The sequence below is a fragment of the Ascidiella aspersa genome, chromosome 2 (genome assembly GCF_963924565.1).
Source record: "Ascidiella aspersa chromosome 2, kaAscAspe10.2, whole genome shotgun sequence".
NCBI classification, from domain to species: domain Eukaryota; kingdom Metazoa; phylum Chordata; class Ascidiacea; order Phlebobranchia; family Ascidiidae; genus Ascidiella; species Ascidiella aspersa.
The window spans coordinates 32,829,421-32,852,404 of record NC_139448.1 but is presented as its reverse complement, the minus strand read 5'-3'; the positions used below and the strand labels follow the sequence as shown (position 1 = coordinate 32,852,404).

At 35.6% G+C, this 22,984-nt stretch overlaps 5 protein-coding genes across 5 annotated transcripts; all 5 read left to right on the top strand.

Moving 5' to 3' along the window:
* Positions 1–7: 7 nt before the first annotated feature.
* Positions 8–1,581, top strand: LOC146165004 (cytochrome P450 2D1-like). Its single transcript, XM_083382810.1, has one exon. It carries the CDS (start codon positions 96–98, stop codon positions 1,578–1,580), a length of 1,485 nt encoding a protein of 494 aa, XP_083238936.1. The 5' UTR covers positions 8–95; the 3' UTR covers position 1,581.
* Positions 1,582–3,010: 1,429 nt separating this feature from the next.
* LOC146165003 (cytochrome P450 2J6-like) lies at positions 3,011–4,524 on the top strand. Its single transcript, XM_083382811.1, has 2 exons — positions 3,011–3,720; positions 3,778–4,524. The coding sequence occupies exons 1-2, from the start codon at positions 3,017–3,019 to the stop codon at positions 4,490–4,492; spliced, it is 1,419 nt and encodes a 472-aa protein (XP_083238937.1). The 5' UTR covers positions 3,011–3,016; the 3' UTR covers positions 4,493–4,524.
* A 665-nt stretch (positions 4,525–5,189) lies between these two features.
* LOC146165002 (vitamin D 25-hydroxylase-like) lies at positions 5,190–6,706 on the top strand. Its single transcript, XM_083380905.1, has one exon. The coding sequence runs from the start codon at positions 5,222–5,224 to the stop codon at positions 6,704–6,706; it is 1,485 nt and encodes a 494-aa protein (XP_083237031.1). The 5' UTR covers positions 5,190–5,221.
* Positions 6,707–8,110: 1,404 nt separating this feature from the next.
* On the top strand, positions 8,111–10,253 carry LOC146165001 (vitamin D 25-hydroxylase-like). The gene has a single exon (XM_083381811.1). The coding sequence runs from the start codon at positions 8,139–8,141 to the stop codon at positions 9,621–9,623; it is 1,485 nt and encodes a 494-aa protein (XP_083237937.1). The 5' UTR covers positions 8,111–8,138; the 3' UTR covers positions 9,624–10,253.
* Positions 10,254–10,579: 326 nt separating this feature from the next.
* LOC146165000 (cystinosin-like) lies at positions 10,580–22,512 on the top strand. Its single transcript, XM_083381687.1, has 9 exons — positions 10,580–10,738; positions 10,947–11,107; positions 12,984–13,084; positions 13,568–13,711; positions 15,295–15,394; positions 15,895–16,014; positions 17,502–17,672; positions 20,577–20,694; positions 21,719–22,512. The coding sequence occupies exons 1-9, from the start codon at positions 10,669–10,671 to the stop codon at positions 21,886–21,888; spliced, it is 1,155 nt and encodes a 384-aa protein (XP_083237813.1). The 5' UTR covers positions 10,580–10,668; the 3' UTR covers positions 21,889–22,512.
* The last annotated feature ends 472 nt before the right edge of the window (positions 22,513–22,984 follow it).

Here is a 22,984-nt window from a genome sequence, read left to right as displayed (position 1 = left end):
ATTCAGACACAGTTTAATGTTTTTTTTTTCTCATAACCAGGATTTAAGGTTGTAGGTAATGCTGTAATAAAATAGGCTAATCTTCTCTATCAATCATGATAGCAATAACATATTCACTCATAACTGAAAAACTGTCTGAAGTCCTATTGAATCTCACTTTGTTAAGAGTAATCTGCTACCTGATACTGCTTTGGATACTAAACAAAATATTTCACCGTCTATTTTCACGTTTACCACCTGGTCCGCTTGGCTTTCCAGTTATTGGCATTTTACCATTTTTACAAAGAAATGTGGAAAAAAGCTTTGAAAAATGGGCCAAAAAGTACGGCCCTGTTATTAATGTACAGTTGGGATGGAACTCAGCTGTTGTACTTAACAGCTATGAAGCAATCTACCAAGCATTTGTTGTTCAAAGCAATCAGTTTATCAACCGCCCTGTGACATTGTTTAGCAAGTTAGCTTCTGCAAACGGACATGGCTTAATTTACGCAGATGCGCACAAAAATTGGAAGGTTCAACGAAAGTTTGCCCAACGATCTCTAACTAGAAATTTAGAAGAGAGGGTTTTAGCGGAATCTGAAAACCTGTGTCTTGCTTTAAAGCCCCATGCTGATAAAGCAGTTGATCTTAAAACTTTGTTTGGAAAATTTGCATTTAATGTTGTTCGCTCTATGGCTATTTATGACCAGTATGATACTGCAGAAATGGAGCATTACCAGTATGATATTGTTAATGCAATGAAAGACAAAGGGGTTTTCTACTGGGTGTTATTGCTGGCCCCCTGGCTACGCTTTATTCCCCCCTGGATATCTGTTTATAAAGCTATTCTAGAAAAAATAAAACAGCGCTCCAAAATGTTTTTTAGTATCATTGATTCACATTACTGTACCTTAAACTCTAGTCATCCTAAGGACTTTATTGACATGTTCCTAATTGAAACAAACAAAGGAACTCCTACGTTTACAAGGATACAACTAAGATATGCATTACAAGATCTGTTTTTTGCCGGTACAGAAACAAGTACATCGTCTCTAAGTTGGATTTTCAGATATTTGGTTTTATATCCTGACATGCAAGAGAGAATTCAGAATGAGATTGAGTCTTTAGTAGGCATTGATGGTAAAATAAGAGCTGATCTTAAACTTCCATACACAAAAGCATTCATTGAGGAAACATTTCGAGTTCGCCCAGTCGTGCCATTAGGTCTTTTCCGATGCACAACTGAAAATGTAAAATTGATGAACTACATAATTCCTAAAAATACCCAGTTTCTAGCAAACATTTGGGCTGCCCATCATGACCCAAAAGTTTGGAACGACCCTCACACATTTGACCCTGAACGACATCTAGACAGTGACGGGACATTTCAAAAGTCTGAAAAAATTCTAAATTTTTCAATCGGTCCTCGTAACTGCCTTGGTGAAAAAATGGCTCGAATTGAGATTTTCATTTTTCTTGTCTCAATTCTACAAAGATTCAAAGTCAGTTTAAACCCTGGTTTGCCATTACCTTGTATGGATGGACAGGTTGGCATAACCATGAGTCCAATGGAATATTCCCTGATTTTAGAAGAGAAATGATCTTGTTTGTATGTGTGTTTTCTGATACATTGGTTTTATGCCTTATACTTCGTTAAACACCTATTTAGATTTCTTCAATTGTAGCACAGTTGTACTATCACATTTCCCTAATTGAACGCTTTTATATAATTTTAAGTGGATTGAACTATGTACATATTCAGGGGGGCAACCATGGGGGATGTTTTGTTGGCATACCTGTAACTTCACTGTGAAAGCGTAGGTCAGATAATACAAGAATTCAGCAATTTTTTCCCATTTCAGCTACAAACATGCCAAAAAATGACAATTTTTTTTTATAACAATTTTTTATGCCAAAATAGCTGTCTGGAGATCATCTTATGCCACCATGATCTATATATATGCATTCATGATGTTTGATACTTATCACTTCACAAATATACACAACAACCTTATTCCATATTTTTCTATATGACCATAGGCTTGTGCCTGGAAAGCAGAATCATTTAAATGGAAAATACATATGCCTACCTAATCAAGTTAACTTATTTTTTATGAAAATCCTTAACTTGGTGGCATTATGACATTTGTGTTAAGGTAAAAGGGCAAGACATTGACCAGGCACAAGGCAAAAGAGGTTTTTCAAGATTACTTGTTTTGTGGCGTCAAGCTATTACGCTTTTTCAGAGGGTTATAAAATATTTCTTAAAGAAAAATCCAGCTCTGCCCCTATTCCTTGCCTGTGCTCTTTCTTATTGCTGGTTGTGCCGCTGTATATATACTGCTTTTTTGTATCAATACTGGCACATAAATATATGCCTTGTTTCTTGTAACTGTTCACCAACCTAATTTCCTATTTAATTTTATGGACAATGTCGACTGCCAAAATTAATATGGACAGTCAGTCCTGATTTATATGTTTTGTCTGGTTTTAAGCACTCCTAAAACACTCTTAGACTTCTATATGTTGTACAGAATGTAATGTAAGCTATATCTAACATTTAAAATTTATGTAAACAAGTTAGAAGTTGGCTGTATCTTACACCTTATTGCAGTTCAACTTTTATATTGACTGTTGTCTTTTTTGTGTCGAAAGCTGCTGGTATTTTAGTTCTGTTATTTTAAATTTGATGTTGTTATGATTCTAGTTATGGAGGAACCCTTTTTTTCAAAGGGGAAAATAATACCTCATTTCAGACTGTAGACAAGTTTTATTAAAATATATTATAATTGTATTTAGTTTGTCTCAGGAGATTTACAAGTGTTTTACGTTGAATTACTAAACAAATGCATTTCATTTGGCTAGTGTATTACCTCTTGTTTTGTTAGTGTAATCCATATTTGCCAGTACCTCATTAAATATAAATGTATACCTCCATACATGCACTAACATAGTACTTTTGAATTGACAGGAAATCTGTTGACAATAAAGCTCTGTAATGTGTACATTGGTTTATTACAAATAAACAAAGACTACAATGGAAAATTCCACTAAATCTGACAAACTATACAGAATCCTTCAGAGTCTTACAATATATAAAGTGATTTTCTCACTCATTTTAATCTGGATTCTAAGCAAAATTTTTAATCGATTATTTTCACGTTTACCGCCTGGTCCACCTGGCTTACCAGTTATTGGCATTATACCATTTCTACAAAGAAGTGTGGAAAAAAGCTTTGAACAATGGGCCAAAAAGTATGGTCCTGTTATTTATGTACAATTAGGATGGAACTCTACTGTTGTGCTCAACAGCTATGAAGCAATCCACCAAGCATTTGTCGTTCAAAGTAACCAGTTTATCAACCGTCCAATGACATTTTTCAACAAGTTAGCTTCTGCTAATGGACATGGCTTAATCTTATCAAAAGGTGACAAGAAATGGAAGGTTCAACGAAAATTTGCCCAAAGATCACTAACTAAGAATTTGGAAGAGAGAATTCTAGAAGAATCTGACAACTTATGTAGCGCATTCAAGCAGCATGTTGGTCAAGCAGTTGACCTGAAACTGTCATTGGGAACATCTGCATTCAATGTGGTTCGCTCCATGGCTATTTACGATCAATTTGATAGTAAAGAAATGGAGTATTATCAACATGGCATCCTTAATGCTATGAAGGATAAAGGAATATTTTACTTTGTGCTCTCACTAGTTCCGTGGCTACGGTATATTCCGCCAGTAAGGTCTGCATATAAATCAATACTTGAAAGAATGAAAAATCATTCCAAAATGTTTTACAGCACTATTGATTTACATGGAACTTCGTTGAATCCGAATCACACTAGAGACTTCATTGACATGTTTGTAATTGAGATGAACAAACAAACCCCAACATTTACCAGAACCCAAGTAAGATTTGCATTGAGTGATCTGTTTTTTGCAGGTACAGAAACTTCCATGACATCTCTGAGTTGGATTTTCCGATATTTGGTTTTGCATCCTGAAATGCAGGAAAAAATTCACAGTGAGATTGAGTCTTTAGTAGGCATTGATGGTAAAATAAGAGCCAATCTTGAGCTTCCATACACAAGAGGATTTATTGAGGAAACATTTCGAGTTCGCCCGGTTGTGCCGATGGGTGTTTCCCGATGCACAACTGAAAATGTAAAATTCATGAACTATGTCATTCCTAAAAATACCCAGATTCTACCAAACTTTTGGGCTGCCCATCACGACCCGAAGGTTTGGAACGACCCGTACACCTTTGACCCTGAACGACACCTTGACAGTGACGGGGCATTTCAAAAGTCTGAAAAAATTCTAAACTTTTCAATCGGTCCTCGCAACTGCCTTGGTGAAAAAATGGCTCGAATTGAGATTTTCATTTTTCTCGTGTCAATTTTGCAAAGATTCAAAGTTAGTCCCAATCCTGATCTGCCCTTGCCTTGTATGGATGGACAGATTGGCTTAACCTTAAGCCCAAAGGAATATTTATTTATTTTAAAAGAGAAGTAATTGTTCCTTTAAAATTAAATCAATCGTCTGTAAGATATTATATTAACTTACGTGTTTCTAACTCAAACTATACATTTTATAAATATTAGACTAATATTAGTCAAAACAATGATCAAGTTCCTTTCGTTTAACCTTTTTTGGATGCAGTTCATTTTTTGGAGTTAATTGATTTTGCAGCATGTGATTTAATGTCATTTGTGTGTGTGTTTATGTTTTCACATCTTGCCAACTTGTTTATGTTAAAATTTTATAAGAGAACATACCATATTAGATTTGTTATCCGTTTGAAATTACATTTGTTGTTGACAACAAGGCATGATATGAACTATTTATTTTTTAAATATTGTCTGGCTAGTAGCACTTTTAAAACACAAGTTGTTTCTATCGAATTTATGATGAAATAAAAATTTGTAAAAATTAAACGCCAATTAGCAAAAACAACTTAATTTAAACTGGACAATTTAAAGTTTTTGGTTTAACCTAAAGCTATTTAACCATGAATGCGAAATATTTTAAGTTTATTTAATTTTTACGTTTAAAGTTGCATAAGTATTTTACATTGTATAGATATCCTTTTTACTTTCATAATGTTTCACATTTTTCTCTTGCCAACATTTTGTTCAATTACATTTTTCCTCTACACATGTGTTAACATACTAACTTTATTTTGCCAGAAAATATGTTGAAACAAGTCTCTTAACTTAAGTTTTGGTTTGTTATAAATAAGTGATGGCCATAACGGCAAATTCAACTTTAACTGAAGAACTATATGAGAGCCTTCCAAATCTTACAACATCTAATGGGATTTACACTCTCATACTACTCTGGATTCTACACAAAGTTTATATTCATCTATTTTCACTTTTGCCTCCAGGACCCCTTGGTTTTCCCATTATTGGCATTTTACCATTTCTACAGAGGAATGTTGAAAAAACATTTCAGTCTTGGGGAGAAAAATATGGCCCTGTTATTTGTGTGCAATTGGGCTGGAGCAACTGCGTTGTACTAAACAGCTTTGATGCAATAAACCAGGCTTTTTGTGTTCAAAGTGACCAGTTTATAAATCGGCCGAGCACCTTTTTCAGCAACTTTACATCTTCAGGCGGACATGGTATCATTTTTGCAAGAGGTAAAGAAAGATGGAACACTTATCGAAAGTTCGCCCAAAGGTCACTAAGCAACAATTTGGAAAAAAGAATCTTAGAGGAAGCTGAAAATTTGTGTGATTCTTTGGAAAAGCATGCTGGAACAACAATTAATCTAAGAATTTTGTTCGGAAAATCTGCTTTCGGTGTAGTTCAGCGCATGGCAATTGCTGACCACTATGAAACTGTTGAAATGGAAGATTATCAAGATTCACTACTCCACCAGATGGAAAAACATGGACTTTCCATTTTTATAGTGGTAAATGCCCCTTGGATGCGCTTTATACCGCCAGTAAGGTCTGTTTGGAAAGATATAGTTGAAACTAAAAACCGTTGTTCCGACATGTTTTTTAAATGCATAGATTTACATGGAACTTCTTTGGATCCTAATTACCCAAGAGACTTTATTGATTTGTTTATTGCAGAGATGCTTAAAAGGAGGCCAACCTTTACCAGGACCCAATTGAGGTTCATGTTAAATGATCTTTTTTTGGCTGGTACAGAAACAAGTACAACATCTCTGAGTTGGATTTTCAGATATCTGGTTTTGCATCCTAAAATGCAGGAAAGGATTCATTGTGAGATCGACTCTTTAATTGGAAGCGATGGAAAAGTAAGTGCAGATCTCAAACTTCCATACACAAGAGCTTTTATAGAGGAGACATTTCGAGTTCGACCTGTTGCACCTATAGGGGTTATCCGGGCAACAACAGAAAATGTCAAATTCATGAACTATGTTATTCCTAAAAATACCCAGGTTATAGCAAACATTTGGGCTGCCCATCACGACCCAAATGTTTGGAACGACCCCTATATCTTTAACCCTGAACGACACCTAGATAGTAATGGAGCTTTTAGGAAGTCTGGGAAAATTCTAAACTTTTCAATCGGTCCCCGTAACTGCCTTGGAGAAAAAATGGCTCGAATTGAGATATTCATTTTTCTTGTGTCAATTTTACAAAGATTAAAAGTCAGTCTAAACCCTGATCTGCCCTTACCTTGTATGGAAGGACAGTTCAGGGCAACCTTGGCACCAAAAGAATATTCACTGTTTTTAGAACAGAAGTAATGGTTGTCCTTAATTTTTTGATTACTAATAAATGAATTAAGATAAGTTTTGTTTCTTAACTATGTAAACATCACATTTCATGAAGTCCCTAATGTGAAATAAGTACTCTGTTGCAAAACTAGATCATTTCTTCTTTTTTTTTCTGCACTAAATTGTTGATTGTTTTTAACAAAATAAGCCCAGATTTTTTGTTTGGTAAGTTGTGAAATGTATTTTACCTGCTGAGTTACAATCATAGACTTTAACTTCGGGTGTTAAAATTCTTAGTTTTGTAATCATTATTTTAACATTGAATATTATTTACTTTTGTAGTGTATATACTTTCTAAACCCCTACTTTTAAGTGTGATTGCCTTTAGAATGAGCACATTGCTATATCTATGACTCCTATATAATGTGATCCCTATAAAATGTTTTTTTTTTATTTGTGACCTGTGTATTATTTTTAACTGAACAGTTTTCTTTCTTTAGTGGATACAAATATTCTAAACTTATCAATCGGTCCTCATAACTGCCTTGGTGAAAAAGTGGCTTGAATTGAGATATTCATTTTTCTCGTGTCAATTTTGCAAAGATTCAAAGTTAGTCCCAACCCTGATCTGCCCTTGCCTTGTAGGGATGGACAGATTGGCTTAACCTTGATTCCAAAGGAATATTCATTTATTTCAAACGAGCAATGATTCTTCTTTTATTGGAATGTTCTGTAGGATATTTTATTAACTTAACTGTTTCTAACTCATGATGGTGCAAACTATACATTTTAGAAATATTAGGCTAATATTAGTCAAAACAATGATCAAGTTTCTTTTATTTAACCTTTTTTGGATGCAGTTCATTTTTTGGAGTTAATTGAATTTGTAGCATGTGAGTTAATGTCATTTGTGTGTCTGTTTATGTTTTTACATCTTGCCCACTTGTTTATCTTTAAATTTGATAAGAGAACATACCATGTTAGATTTGTTATCTGTTTGAAATTAGATTTTTTGTTGACAACAAGGCATGATATGAACTAATTAGGTTTTGTATATTATCTAGCTGATAGCACTTTTGAAACACTGTCTTCCATCCAATTTATGATGTAACGAAAATCAGTGAATATTTGTTTAAAAAATGTAAATGTCAATTAGCAAAAAACAACTTAATTTAATATAGACGGTTAAAAAGAAATGGTTTAACCTTATCTAAAGCTATTTAACCATGAATGCGAAATATTTTAAGTTTATTTAATTTTTATATTGAAAGTTGCATAAGTATTTTACATAAATAGATATCCTTTTTACATTTATAATGCCTCACTTTTTTCACTTGCCAACATTTTGTTCAATTACGTTTTTCCTCTACACATGTGTTAAAATACTAATTTTATTTCTCCAGAAAATATGTTGAAACAATTCTCTAATTAGGTTTCTCAATTGGTTTATCATAAATAAGTGATGGCCATAACTGCAAATTCAACTTTAACTGAAAAACTATATGAGACCCTTCCAAATCGTACAACATCTAATGTGATTTACACTCTCATACTACTCTGGATTCTACACAAAGTTTATATTCATCTATTTTCACTTTTGCCTCCAGGACCCCTTGGTTTTCCTATTATTGGCATTTTACCATTTCTAAAGAGGAATGTTGAAAAAACATTTCAGTCTTGGGGAGAAAAATATGGCCCTGTTATTTGTGTGCAATTGGGCTGGAGCAACTGCGTTATACTAAACAGCTTTGATGCAATAAACCAGGCATTTTGTGTTCAAAGTGACCAGTTTATAAATCGGCCGAGCACGTTTTTCAGCAACTTTACATCTTCAGGCGGACATGGTATTATCTTTGCAAGAGGTAAAGAAAGATGGAACACTTATCGAAAGTTCGCCCAAAGGTCCCTGAGCAATAATTTGGAAAAAAGAATCTTAGAGGAAGCTGAAAATTTGTGTGACTCTTTGAAAAAGCATGCTGGAACAGCAGTTGATCTAAAAATTTTGTTCGGAAAATCCGCCTTCGGGGTAGTTCAGCGCATGGCAATTGCTGACCAGTATGACACTGTTGAAATGGAAGATTATCAAGATTCAATACTCAACCAGATGAAAAAACATGGAATTTCCCTTTTTGTTGTACTAAGCGCTCCATGGATGCGCTTTATACCACCAGTAAGGTCTGTTTGGAAAGATATAGTTCAAACTAAAAACCGTCGTTCCGACATGTTTTTCAAATGCATAGATTTACATGGAACTTCTTTGGATCCTAATTACCCAAGAGACTTTATTGATTTGTTCATTGCGGAGATGATTAAAAGGAGGCCAACCTTTACCAGGACCCAATTGAGATTCATGTTAAATGATCTTTTTTTTGCCGGTACAGAAACAAGTACAACATCTCTGAGTTGGATTTTCAGATATCTGGTTTTGAATCCTGAAATGCAGCAAAGAATTCACAGTGAGATTGAGTCTTTAATTGGAATTGACGGAAAAGTTAGTGCCGATCTTGAACTTCCATACACTAAAGCTTTTATAGAGGAGACATTTCGACTTCAACCTGTTGCACCTTTAGGGGTTCCAAGAGCAACAACAGAAGATGTCAAATTCATGAACTATGTCATTCCAAAAAATACCCAGGTTCTAGCAAACATTTGGGCAGCCCATCATGACCCTAATATTTGGAACGACCCTTACACCTTTGACCCTGAACGACACCTAGATAGTAATGGAGATTTTTGGAAGTCTGGGAAAATTCTAAACTTTTCGGTTGGGCCTCGTAACTGTCTTGGAGAAAAAATGGCTCGAATTGAGATATTTGTTTTTCTTGTGTCAATTTTGCAAAGATTTAAAGTCAGTCTAAACCCTGATCTGTCTTTACCTTGTATGAATGGACAGTTTGGCGGAACCTTGGCACCAAAAGAATATTTACTGTTTTTAGAACAGAAATAATGGTTTTGCTTAATTTTTTACCTTTTTTTTTGACTTGATAAGTTTATTTTGACAGACACTTCTTTTGTTAAAATATCATTATCCTGATAAGGTTTGTTTTCTAACATCGCTTTGCATGAATTTCCTGATCCAAAATAAGCGTCCTACTCCAAAAATAAATCATTGATTCTTTTTTTTCTCAACAAGTTTTTCAGAATGTTTTCTTTGATAAGTCTAAAATGAATTATCCTGCTGAGTTACAATCATGACTTAACTTCTAATGTTTCAATCCCCACAGTTTTGTAATCATTGATTTTAACATTAAATATTAAGGATTTTTAGTGTATTTTCTAAACCTTCACCCTCAAGTGTAATGGCCTCTTTTGGATGACCACATTTGTATATCTATGTGGTCTATAAAATGTTAGTTTATGCGACCAGTGTATTCTTTATGAATATTTTTTTATTCTTCTAATGTTTTTTGAAGTGACCTTATGAGAATTAAATTTTAGTTTTACTTTTTGTTGTTCTGCCTTTGCCATGTTAAAAATTGTATCACCCTTTAAATATTTTTTTTATTTTACCCAAACATTTTATTAAATTTTCAACTATAGTTTATTCTCAACAAAGAGTTTCAATTTTATGCCAAACTGTGTTCTGCCTCACTTGTGTTTCAAACTATGCACAAAATTTTCATATTGTTTGTTTAACTTTACAAGTTTGTCTTATATAGAATGGATTCCATCTTGTTGTGTTAATAACCTTAATGGCAATGGCCACTAAAAAATTAAATTGTTGACTTAAAATTCAAAATTTACATGCTGGCAATTGTGCCTTTTATATATATTGCAATTTAGATATTTTGTCTCTACTGTTGTGATAACCATTCTATGAATACCCTTTATATTAACTTGTGGACACGATATCATAACTTGTGTTCATTCTGCTAATAATTTTCTTTTCACAGATGTGTAGGACTGTGAGTGATTTTGTAACAGTTTTAGTTTAAAGTTGTTGTTTTTTATCAAACGAATAAGCTTACTACTGCAAGCCAAAGTTCAAAGATATGCGTCTATTAATTTTTGTTGCTTACTTGATTGGACTCTGCGGATACGCTAGCACTGGATCTCATCGTGGTAAGTGAGGCGTCGCCTATATTGTATGGGACAAATTAGTTTCACTTAAAGATCCAAAGTTCATGAAATATTTTTCATCTCTCTTGGTTAAATATTCTTAAGGATAATTTATTTACTAACTATTTGATACCAATAATTGCCCCTAAAATGTATTTCTAAAGTGCTGGTTTCAGTCTGAGTTTGGGAAATTGATTTTAATGTTTTGTAGTGGACTTGACTTGGGGTTCAATCGACAAGCTAGTTCCCGGAGAGTCGACCAATGTTACCTTTCATCTGAGCTCACCCCTTGATCACCAAGAAGCCCTAATCCTTAATACCAGTCATGAACATTCAGCTCATGGCGACTCTCCTGTTTCCTACCCTAAGCAGGTGATTGGTTTATATTGCATCTATTGTTAGAAAATTGTGACTGTCTGTTTTTTTGCCATTAGACGTGTTTACCAAACCTTAGTTGTTTACAAAACATGTTGGTAGCACTATTGCAACACTATCATACAAAAAAGCGTTGATTGCAATATTACTGTTTCAAAATTTTTAGCTGTTTCAATTAAATAAATGCAAACATTTTTTGCGCTTTGCGAAAACTGTGCCGTTGTTGTTTTGCCAGTATTTTGTCTCTGTTTTAAACATATTTATTAAGCCCATAGCCACTAATCATACTATAGACCAGAGGTTCCCAACGTGGGGCGGTACCGCCCCCTTGTGGGCGTTGGCAAGTTACAAGGGGGCGTTTTGGGCACGTTTCTAATTGGGGGGCGCTGAATGCACTTAAGGGGGTGTTACATAAAACCACTTATAGGCTAAATTTTATAAAAAGTTCACATAAAAATAGTAACAAACAGGACTGTAGGTAACTTTTAACCTTAAATGCAGTTTTCCGACCATTGTTACGTAATAAATGTAAAGTTGTTTGTTGTTGTTACGTTTCACAGTTTTATACGCGGCAAAATCTTTGTATATTTAAAGCGAAAATACTTTTTGATTATTTTAACTTAGTACGGGCAAAAATTTTTCGCGCTTCTCGCAAATGCTGTTTCGACATCCAGTTTGTTTACGTTTTCATGCTGTTTTTGGAATAGATTAGCGCTTGTTTACCGTTGCGGACAAACGGAAAACGTATTCAAAAATATCAGACATATATTGTTTAACATTTTTTGATTTTTTTCGGCAATGTGATGAATACTAGCACGAAATTTAAAAGAAATGTTGGTATACCTCCCAAAAATTGCGCTCGCTTCGCTCGCAAGGTGCGCCGGGACTTAAAGACCTTAACAAACACTAAATGACACTATTTATAAACACTAAGGTTATCGCGTTTCCTCAAACTAGCTTTATTACACTTTTAATTAGTAGTAAAGAATCCGAGGTCCGCCTGATTCACAGTTGTTCTAACATTCCAATAACACAATTCTTAGCGGCCCACAGAGACCTTTCTGAGTCAGATTGGTGCCCCTTGCCGACCCCTGATTTAAAGTATTGGTGCAGAAAGTTGAATTTTTCCTGGTAATGACATAACCTGGTGAATTAATGTATCCATAAATTCCTATAGTGAATGTATGTTAGACAACCTAAAATATGACTGGCAGTTTATCGAAACGAATGTGAAGACAATAAGTGTTAGGCAACGATTAATATAATACTTTACTGTAAAGCAAGGTGAGGGGGCGATATGAAATATTTTCGAGCCCAAAGGGGCACTAGTGTCAAAAAGGTTGGGAAACACTGCTATAGACTGTGTGACTCTAACCTCGGTAACAATTTCTATTAAATTTGATTATATATATCGTTTTTCTGATTTTGCGCTGCATGTTTGCACCTGAGTTCGCCCCAAAACAACTCAAATATGTAACAGTTTTAGAGTAAAAAAAGTAGACATGTGCATCCCCAGGCCCCAGTTTGTAGTTTAGCATGTACCTTATGTATTTGTTTATGTCAGAAAAATTTGCGCCTTTGGCGCAGCTTAACTTTGTTCACATAAACATGGCAGTGTTGTTAGATTTTTTTGGCAAACAAATCATTTAACTTTAGCGGCGCAGCAAAAAAACGAAGAATTTAGGCCAAAAATGCTGGTCACCAGAAGACTGGCATGATTCTGCAAGCCTGCCTAACTATAGAAATTTGATGATAAAGATTGATGTAAAAGTTGGTTGTTTAAACTTGAATCCTTGGCAAACAACTTATTTTCAATTATTCTTCATGTGTTTTGGATTTACAAGTGTTTAACCTTACAGAATTTTTTTTAAAGGTTTGGCTTCCCATTAACGAAACGAACATTGCAGTACGTTTAAATGCAACAGCTGTCGGGCAAATTGTAGTGCTTGTGAACTCTACTGCAGAAAATATAAGGTGAGCTTAAACACTTTATGTGTAGTATTTTTTAAAGGGATACCGATATATCGGTATCAGTAAAGTTTGCCCCATATTTTGAAAATATGATATAGTTTTTCACTTAACTATTAAAGAAAAAAAAATTGTTTATCATCATTACAAGTAAACATGCAAAGTAAGAGTTAAATTCATATAGGTATATTTAACTGAAATGTTATTTGGAATTTATTTTAAATTAAATCAAATTATATAAAAGAAAATCGACATCGGTTTTCGGCTGGCAAAAGACAAATTAAAAAAAAAAACTCATTTTATGTAGCTCCTATTAAGATCTGATTGTGAAAGAGCAGTTAATTCAGATTCCAAGTTTTGGACAACACCATTATTTAAAGCTTTTTGATCTAAAAAAATAGATACACAATTTTTTAAATGGATATGTAAAACTATTTTTTTACCAAAATGATTACTTGGTCTGTTTCACTTTATTCCTTTTATTGCTAGCCTGCCGAAAAATCCGAGATTTCGCGTCTATGTGGTCCACAGTAAAGCATTGTCAATTGTCAATATTGTTGTCGGATGGATATACTTTGTTGCCTGGTCTGTTTCCTTTTATCCACAAGTGATTTTAAACTTCAGAAGAAAAAGGTATGTTTGATTTATTTCACGATTTATGGGTCAGTGGTCCTTAAACTGGGGGGGCGCGCATCCCCTTGGGGGTGGGGGGCATGTGAGGTTCACAAGGGGGGCGCGGGAAAATTGACAAACTCTGTATGAATTATGACTAAACATTAAGGCGAAGTGATATTTCTCTGCTACTAATACTCGATTTGAACATTTGGTATCCAAAAAACAGTTACATCCTTCGCAGTAATGTAACTTACCTGATAACAAATTGCTGTGCTGCTTTATGTTTTTTTATTTTGAAACAAGGTGGGGCGTGAGCTTTGGTAAAATTTTAAAAGGGAGGCCTATCTCAAAAAGTTTAAGAACCACTGTTCTAGGTGATTATTCTAATTTTTTTTCCTGAGATTGGATTACTAGTATTGCTGCGCTATTACTAGGGATGCTCAAAGTAGAATATCGAATCCTTGGATTCGAATCCAGATGGGATTCGAATCCAATTCTGCCGTTTATTTCGGGTAATTGGAACCGATATAATTTAATGTTTTACCACCGATTGTTGCGCCTAATTGCACAAACGCGTGTGGTAAGTTGGCCTGTCGCCGCGGTGACCAATTTATAGTGCTTGCTTTAAATGTAACCTCGTAGTGCAGTGTCAGCGTTTTTTTGGGCCACCAATTACCGCGTCTCGCGATAACGTTCGTCTAATAATTAAGTGTCAATCAAGCATTATTGGGCGAGCGGCTAACGTGTAATGTTTGGTGTGGAGTTCGCAAATTCCCTAAATGCGTTAAGTTGCAAAAGTAACATAGCGTTGCAAAGCATGCTGGGTGTCCACAAAATGCGCTATGGGGTTACTTAAGGTCAACTTTAGGCCAATATTCAGTAAGTTATGCAGTTATGCACAACGTAATTGTCAAGAATTCGTTATGTCAATAATAACTTTGTATTCTTTGCAGTACATCATTTGACTGCATAACAGATCATGTTAGTCAAAAGAAGCACTAAGACTCAACAATGCTTTCAAAAACAGGACCGAATTGCTTCGGACTTCTGTGTGCAGTGTTTAATTGTACTCACTATTGGCAAAAATATAAGTTTTGGACACAACCTGGACAGTTGAACATATTAAAGTTTACAGAACGGCTTCAGATGACAGAACTTTGTTAAGAATGCTAGACATATGGGAGATTTTTTTTATAATGTACACGTGTTAGCAAATTGTTTGGGCGATTTATTGCTGTGATTGTGGGCCCTGTAGGGTAGACTAAGATTAATCCCTTCCCCAAACAAAATCGAGGTTAAATAATTTAATAAAAATATACTAGGATTCGCTATTCTGGATTCGTTATTCTAGATTCGAAACCTATTATTCTAGAATACCTTGGGATTCTACTTTGAACATCCCTAGCTATTACAGTTCTGCTAAAATTTTGAATGCTTAAAATTAAAATGGTTGCTAACTTTGACGATGCCGCACAACTGACCCAAGACTTATATATAAACAGTATAAAATGCTGGAAAGCCAAGCCATGGTTCTTCGTTACTTTAATTTTGCATATGAAAAGTGTTGTATATATATATATTTTTAATCTCTTCTTGTTCAGTGTAATTGGTTTGAACTTTGATTATCTGGCATACAACATCACTGGCTTCTTAGCATATGGCTTCTACAATATCGGCCTCTTTTGGATACCTTCAGTTAAGGTATGGGAAACTATCACTATTCATAGTTCAATAAACGGTAGTTGTGTAGATAAATATATAAATAATCATGCTACATTATTTAGTTGTTAATATAGTAACAGGTCCATGATATAAAGTTTTTTAAATCTACAAAGTTACACAGGTTTTAAAATTATTCTAAAATATACCCTTTTATATAGAGTCATTCAGTGCATTTGTTCAAATGACTCTTATGTAAGCCAATCGTATTTGCAAAAGACCCAAGTCCTTTGTGACAAATAAGTCAACTTGAATCTTTGTTTTAAGGCATCCACGTATTAAAGTATTGGCACTTGATTCTTAACATTCAAATATACAGTGTTCAAAACACTTTTTTCAGTATTGCTAGTTTTAATTATTGTTAACAGGTTGTTATGTAAAACTGTTTTATTAGTGTATTTTTTCAGAAAAACTTTTCAGTAAATCAATACAACAACAAAACAGAAAACTCTGCTACTAAAAAAAACGTTTTTGCATTTTAGGAAGAGTACTTGGCTAAGTACCCAGATGGAATTAACCCTGTCCAGCCAAACGACGTTTTTTTCACTTTACATGCAATCCTTCTTACTGCCATCACTATTGGGCAATGTTTAATTTATGAGGTAAAAAACGTTTTAGAGACTGACCTTCTAGTCGGCTAACAATTTACATCAACAAATATAGCATGAATTGCTTGGCATTTTTCATTATTCTGTTGACAAATTTAAAAGGATAAAACATGGTTTTCCTATTTACGTTGACATTTGGGCGAAGTAAGAATTTATCTTGACTATTTAAAAGACAAAACATGATTTCTTCTGCACTGTTGGGTGAATTTGGCCTAAAAATGTTCTAATGAACCTAACATGCATGTCTATTTTGTATTTGTACTCTAATGATGTTATTCAATTTACAAATATATATTGTAATCTTGTTTTTGAACATAAACATGGCAAAGGAACATATAAAAAGCATCATTTTACTGTATTAAGAAAACTTCAACTTTCCGCATAAATCAATGATTTGCAAACCAGGTGGGGAAACTTTCAAAGATAAAACTTGTTTTTCAATAAGCTATTATAAACTTTTCCAGCATTTTTACAATAAGTAGACAACTCATTCCAATTCAAAATTTCAAGTTTTAAAATTGGATTAGAGGTCTTGGCCGCATTACTTAGAAATATCACTCCAAACAATAAAGGTTATCTGAATTTGGGCGTTACTTAACATCACTAATGTATTCACTGACAAGAAAAAAAGTCTGAACACACACAATAGTAAATTGTTGTTCACGACCACAGAAAATAATTTCAAGATACAGACACACACACACAGAAGTAGTTAGATATGTTGATGTACTTAAGACCACATGTTTTCTATAAGTGATTTTGGCCATTTTATCCAAACAGTTATTATGACAATAATTAATTCTATTTATATATCCCATTATTGATAAAGCATCTCTCATTCAACAAATGATTTTAGTTTTTAAGTGACCGATAAACAAATGGGTTCGAAATGCTAAATTTCAAAGCAAAAATCTCATGCAGTATACAACCAGGGCTGGGGAGCCGGAGCCGGAGCTGGAGCCCGGAGCCCGGAGCTAAGCATTTTCTCTGGAGCCGGAGCCGGAGCCGGAGCCATTGTTATTATTTTTGTGGAGCTGGAGCCGGAGCCGGAGCCATTTTTATTATTTTTGTGGAGCTGGAGCCGGAGCTGGAGCCATTTTTATTATTTTTGTGTAGCTGGAGCCATTTTTCAATTTGTGGTGTTAAAGCTAAGAAATTATATTTTGTTCCATCTCCAACGTTAGTGAGACAAAAGCAATTTTTAAAACTTGCCATTGAATAAGTGACTGGTGGCACCGGAGCTGGAGCCGGAGTCATTGGGTGTATGTTTGATGGCTCCGGAGCTGGAGCCGGAGCCAAGGGATATGAGTTTTACTACTCCGGAGCTGGAGCCGGAGCCATTTAATAATTGCCTGATGGCTCCGGAGCTGGAGCCGGAGCTAATGCTATTTTACGGTGGCTCCCCAGCCCTGTATACAACACACTATTTTTTTTTAATGTAAGACAATCCAGCAATTCATTAACATCTTGTTTTTATGTAGAGGGGAGGGCAGAAAATTTCCCGCATAGCAACGGCTCTCCTGTCCCTGGGCTGGCTTTCTGTGGTCACTCTTCTCTTTGTGGCTGTCGGAAAGAAAATCACCTGGCTCGATTATCTAATGGCTTTCTCCTATCTTAAACTGGCAATCACCCTCATCAAGTATATACCACAGGTATGTTAAGATATTTCATTCGCCCATGAACCCTGCTTCTTTAACCGTCAAGTGAAAACGCCCAATTTAGCGAGCAATGATTCCCAAACTGTGTGCTTTGTCAAGTGTGCCGCGAAAATCATGCAATTTTGAAAAAGAGATTATTTTTATTACCAATAAGCATATACGCAAGCATTTTCGACTTAAATACGCACTATCCATTACAAATTAATAATATTGAGGCGTTTAAATATAGTTCTTGTTAAGGACGATAGTAAAATGACTCTTAAGGTTGTTCTGTTAAAAGTGTACTGCGAAATATTTAAGTTTTTTTTTGTGCCGCGAGCCAAAAAAGTTTGGGAACCACTGGTTTAGAGTGTGTTGCTCCGGGTAAGTAGGCGCTGGCCCTTAAGGCAAGGGCCGACGGGTGCCTATGTCTCTTACACGTTCCTTGTTACACCCGACTGCAAGGAGCATGCTCTAAAATATCCTAAACGCCTTGTATGACTCTCGACAGAGTCCCTTCACTCAATTGATATTGCTCGTTAAGCATATTTGCAAATCTCAATATACGATATATCGGCGTAACACAGTGGTCGGTGGTCCAAGTCATTAGATAAAGCTGTATCCAATCAAATTGCATTACGCAGAATGAAATCGCGAAACGCCAAACCCACTCGTCTGGGCGTTGGTCAAACTGACGTATGCGAATACTTTGATTGTTTATATTAGGGTTCATGAGTGTACCAACACTATCAGCTGTTTATCTTTTTATATCGTCCCATTTCGTCAGATCCAAAAAGAACAATAATGTTAAATAAAGATCTAAAATACGGTCCTTGATAAGGACAGCGAAATAGGATTTACAGTAAGTGCATGTAACATGTGGGATAAGAAACTTGTGCAGCGCCGAAAAGTCGGATACGAACAACAGTACGATGTTAACAAGACATGACTTGAAATAACTGGTCTGTGGTGAGATTCAGCTCACGATGGTTTGCCGACAAAAGTTTGAAGGCCCAATGCGGAAGTGTGTCAAAGCACCACTACAGGACACATTTTTGTTGGGGTCAATTTTGCTGGCTTTTACGCTTTTTTACTTGATTTGTTGTCTGTCCAAGTTTTTGCCAATTTTAAAGGACCCCTTTAGCGTAACTTATTTTCGCGATTGTTTTTTTTTTTTTTTTGGGGGGGGGGGAGGTGAATTACGGTAACCAAATCCTTACACGTTACGTTATTGTTATGTCCATTACGTAGGCATCGAAAATAGTTTGTCGTGTTTAAAACACGTTTTGGCGTCACGTTTAAACGCCCAAAAGTTTTCGAACTCCATTGCACAACTGCATTCTCTTATCAGCGTCTCGCATGCTCGTAAAATGTAACCTTGGGCGTGATAAACGTTGTTGGCAATAATCCCTAACCAACTGCACGCTGCAATGCTTGCAAACATTTGCTTTTTGTTGTTCAAACGAAATTGTGTGCTAACGGGTGCCCTGCGGTATATTGGCTAATACATAGGCTGGTGAAGAATTTGTTATTGGGTAGCGCACAGTGTAATGCAAATAAGGCGGAAGTGTGTAGTAGTAGTAGTAGTAGTACAGTTGTTTCTTGAAAACTGTTTAAAAAGTTTCTTTAAAACTCTTTATCCTTATCTTTGAATGCCTTTGCAATGATTTGCTTGTTAAAACGTTTTCGAAAAAACCCTATCTTTCCCAAAATCTTTGAAAAGTCTTTGGATGTATTATTATGTGTCTAAAAAATGCCTTTGTAAAACCAAACTTTCAACTATTTGTTGTTATGTTGTCCAGGTCTTTTATAGGCCTTCGAAGCACTACAAATTGTCTTTGAAAATTCTTTAAATATTTTTTTTTAGTTTTTCATAAAATTACGTGGAAACCCTGTGGTACGCTTTACCAGTGATTTCCAACGTCTCATAGCGGACTGAAATGGTATCTCGAGTTTTCTCAACGACCTCATGAAATTTAGCCCACTCCTATTGTATTTATAGCTTGGTTGACGCGGTCCCCTGAAACGTTTGTGTGTATTTTGGCTCCAGCAAGTTATAGCGGCATAGATAACATTTCACCTTTAAAACAAACTTTTCAGCGTTTTCCAAAAGTTACAGATCACCCCGTTAAATTAAGAAAACATTTTTTCGATAGTAAATAGCAAAATATTTATAGTAGTATAGCTACTTTAACGCAGCGATAGTGGAATGTATAGCCCCGGGCTGTATACTACCGTTGCACAAAACAATATTTTTATATTTTTGTAAACGCCCCCATTATGAATATGTCAAGTTGCTGGTCTGTCGCCAAGGACAATTTCGTTGGATCTACGTTACAATTGGCTCAAATTGCTGCTGTTCAAAATAGTTTAAATTGGGCACAGTCTTTAAGGCGGCATGGTTATGCATGACAAATACTTAAAAAAAAATGATTTAAGAAAACATAAATAGTAATTTATTTTTTAAAGGGAGTTTTATGAGAGGCATTTCTAAGCCTTTTAATCGGGGTTACTTATTATTATTGAGAACTTGAATGACTTCTCACCATAAAACAGTTTAATTAAAACAAATCGTTTGGCATTCAATGTATTTAGACTCCAGTTCATATAGTTTACTCTTTATGCAAATATAAGCGTCAAGGAGCTCAAATTTTCACACGTTGCTTGTAGTAAATGTGTGGGACGGCCAGAGTATTTCGGCCATTTTTATTTCCGGAAAATTAATCAATGAATTTTACGGCTGCCTATATATACCCAGGGTTGTCGACTTTATACAACGACAAAAACCTCGCGGAAATACCATAAAATAACTTTTTGCTACTCTACTGAGTTTGTTTACGATTTCGCAACTGAATAACACCATTGTGAATTTTGTAAACACTGCTTAATAACGTTTGCCTTATCTACATGAACGTACAGGCTTACATGAACTACAAGCGTAAGAGTACAGAGGGATGGAGCATCGGCAACGTTCTGCTCGACTTTACCGGAGGCTCGCTCAGTATCCTTCAGATGTTCCTGCAATCCTATAACAACGGTATAAGCCTGATTTTCCTCGTAATATAGTGTTTTGGCGAGAGAGATAATGAGGTTACCAATAGAAGGGTAGGCTGGACTTATTCTAACCTTTCCTCGTCGGACAAGTGGGGCCTATTACAGTCCCTTCCGAGTTCCGATACAAATGACAACATTGTCATGGTCAAAAATGCAAGTTCAAACATATTGTTTTTTATTTATTTTAGGTTGTTAAGTCCAAGTTTGCTTGGGTGTTACGAGGCTTTATAGTTATCCAATTGTTATTAAATTTACTTTTCAAAATAGAAAACGCCAACTAAGGTGGCAATAATGAAATCCAAACCACCCTGGTATCGAATGTATACCGATAATATCACTTGCATGGTATCGGACATTAACTACCGATCCTTCATTACCGGAAATCCTTAGCTCTAACCATCTTTTCTCTTCAGACGAGTGACAAAGTTAACGTCAAGTTAGATAGCAATAGTAAACACCAAAACAACTCTAGCATCGGACGAGCAGGGCTGCGGAGTCGGTTAAAAACAACCCGAGTCCGACTCCGGCCAAAAAAATACACCTGAGTCCGACTCCCGAGTCCCCAATCCGACTCCGGCCAAATGTAAGATTTTGTCGAGTCCCGAGTCCAGCTCCGACTCTACAGCCTGTATTTTACCCATTTACGCAACTAAATTAAGGTGGATTTTCTGCAATCCACTCATATTGGTGTCATAATTGATCCGCCCGCATTACATGGTTTAAAAATGTTTCACATTTGCTATTACACCTTTACAACTTACATTTTGCCGCCTTAACAGTTAAAAAATTTGATACTGCGCATGCGCACGTCGGACTCGGGACTCGGGTAGTTTTACGCGGTCTTACTCGAGTCCCGAGTCCGACTCCGGCAAAACAAACCGACTCCGTCGAGTCCCGAGTCCGACTCAACAGCCCTGCGGACGAGTACCGATAATACCATTGGTTTGCGAGTATCGGTTCCGATCCGACATTATCGGACACCCCCTCTAACCCTCTTTCCTCTTCAGACGAGTGGGACCTCGTGTTCGGAGACCCGACCAAGTTCGGACTCGGGCTCTTCTCAATGGCTTTCGACATCCTCTTCATGGTCCAGCATTACGTCCTTTATAGGAAGAGGAACTTCATCGAAGGAGGACTTTTGGCAGGAGAGGAGAAACCAGAATCCGATGTTAATTAGCGGATCGCGTCTTTGTAATCCCTGAGAAAAATCTCAAGAAGATTCTTTCTTATTTTTCATCTAAGAAGAATCTCTCTTCTTCCCATTCCCATTATCTCACATTTAAAGCTTTTAGGATTTTCTTTTTTTAGGTTTTCTAAACAATGGAAGTTTGAAAAGTTAACGTTGGTTATCTCCGGGCGTTTAAGTTCTAAAAATCTGAATTCACATGTTAGGCTGTGCAGAAATGAAACTAATCTTTCAAAAATATACCTAACGATAATGTTTTTAAGCTTCTATTCCATTTTTTTTAGTTTAATCAAAATCTTTGCTGGGCATTTAGGGCGTTAATTAGCGAATGGTTCCCAGTTCTCTATGCAGAAGCTCCTTTTTCCCGTTATATTTCCTCCGAAATATTATTTTATTTATTTAAGATTTTCCGTTTTTTGTGAGTCGTTTCAAAAATCGGCTTAAAAAGTTGAACGTCAGAAGTTCAACCACGTAAAGGTGCCAACATGCAATTTGCTCTATTCCACCAGTAACATAGTTCGTCTAGCTATAAAACTATACTTCCACAAATATAGTCAACCATAAATGTTTAAGCTTTGTCATTTCATTTTTTGGTTAGTGTAATTTGATCTATTTTCCGCTGCTTGCGGGTCAATCTGCACCAAATGGGTTATAGGTCGTTGATAGCATTTCCCCCAAATTGATTTTCTGGGCCAAGTATTAGTCTTATTTACATCTAAATTACCAATATTTCCCCAATACTCCTCCGTTGTATATGTTCCTCTCAAGTTTAATCAAGGTCCTTTTTACTGTTTTTTAAACTTTGCTGAGCATACACGTCGCCCATTAGCAAATCGTACCCAGCAATTCTTAAAAAAGCTTCCTACCATTTATTTTCATCCGTATTATCCGAGCCTTTTTTATTCTTCCATGCATTTTCAATAATCTGCTTGAAAAGTAATGTTTAAAATTGAACGACGTAAAAGTGCCAAGAAGCTGGAATTTAGTCTTCTAGTCAATGACAATATATACCTTCACAACGATAATATTTTAAAGCTTTTTCGTTTAATTTTTAGTGTAGTTTGATCTATTTTCCACTGCTTTTGGG

Excerpts from the sequence above, each read along its gene's own strand:
- LOC146165000 (XM_083381687.1), top strand. The coding sequence starts at position 10,669 with ATGCGTCTATTAATTTTTGTTGCTTACTTGATTGGACTCTGCGGATAC. Across the intron at positions 11,108-12,983 it reads CTGTTTCCTACCCTAAGCAG|GTTTGGCTTCCCATTAACGA; the intron begins GTGATTGGTTTA and ends TTTTTTTTAAAG. Across the intron at positions 16,015-17,501 it reads GGCAATGTTTAATTTATGAG|AGGGGAGGGCAGAAAATTTC; the intron begins GTAAAAAACGTT and ends GTTTTTATGTAG.
- LOC146165003 (XM_083382811.1), top strand. The coding sequence starts at position 3,017 with ATGGAAAATTCCACTAAATCTGACAAACTATACAGAATCCTTCAGAGT. Across the intron at positions 3,721-3,777 it reads CGGTATATTCCGCCAGTAAG|CACTATTGATTTACATGGAA; the intron begins GTCTGCATATAA and ends AATGTTTTACAG.
- LOC146165004 (XM_083382810.1), top strand. The coding sequence starts at position 96 with ATGATAGCAATAACATATTCACTCATAACTGAAAAACTGTCTGAAGTC.
- LOC146165001 (XM_083381811.1), top strand. The coding sequence starts at position 8,139 with ATGGCCATAACTGCAAATTCAACTTTAACTGAAAAACTATATGAGACC.
- LOC146165002 (XM_083380905.1), top strand. The coding sequence starts at position 5,222 with ATGGCCATAACGGCAAATTCAACTTTAACTGAAGAACTATATGAGAGC.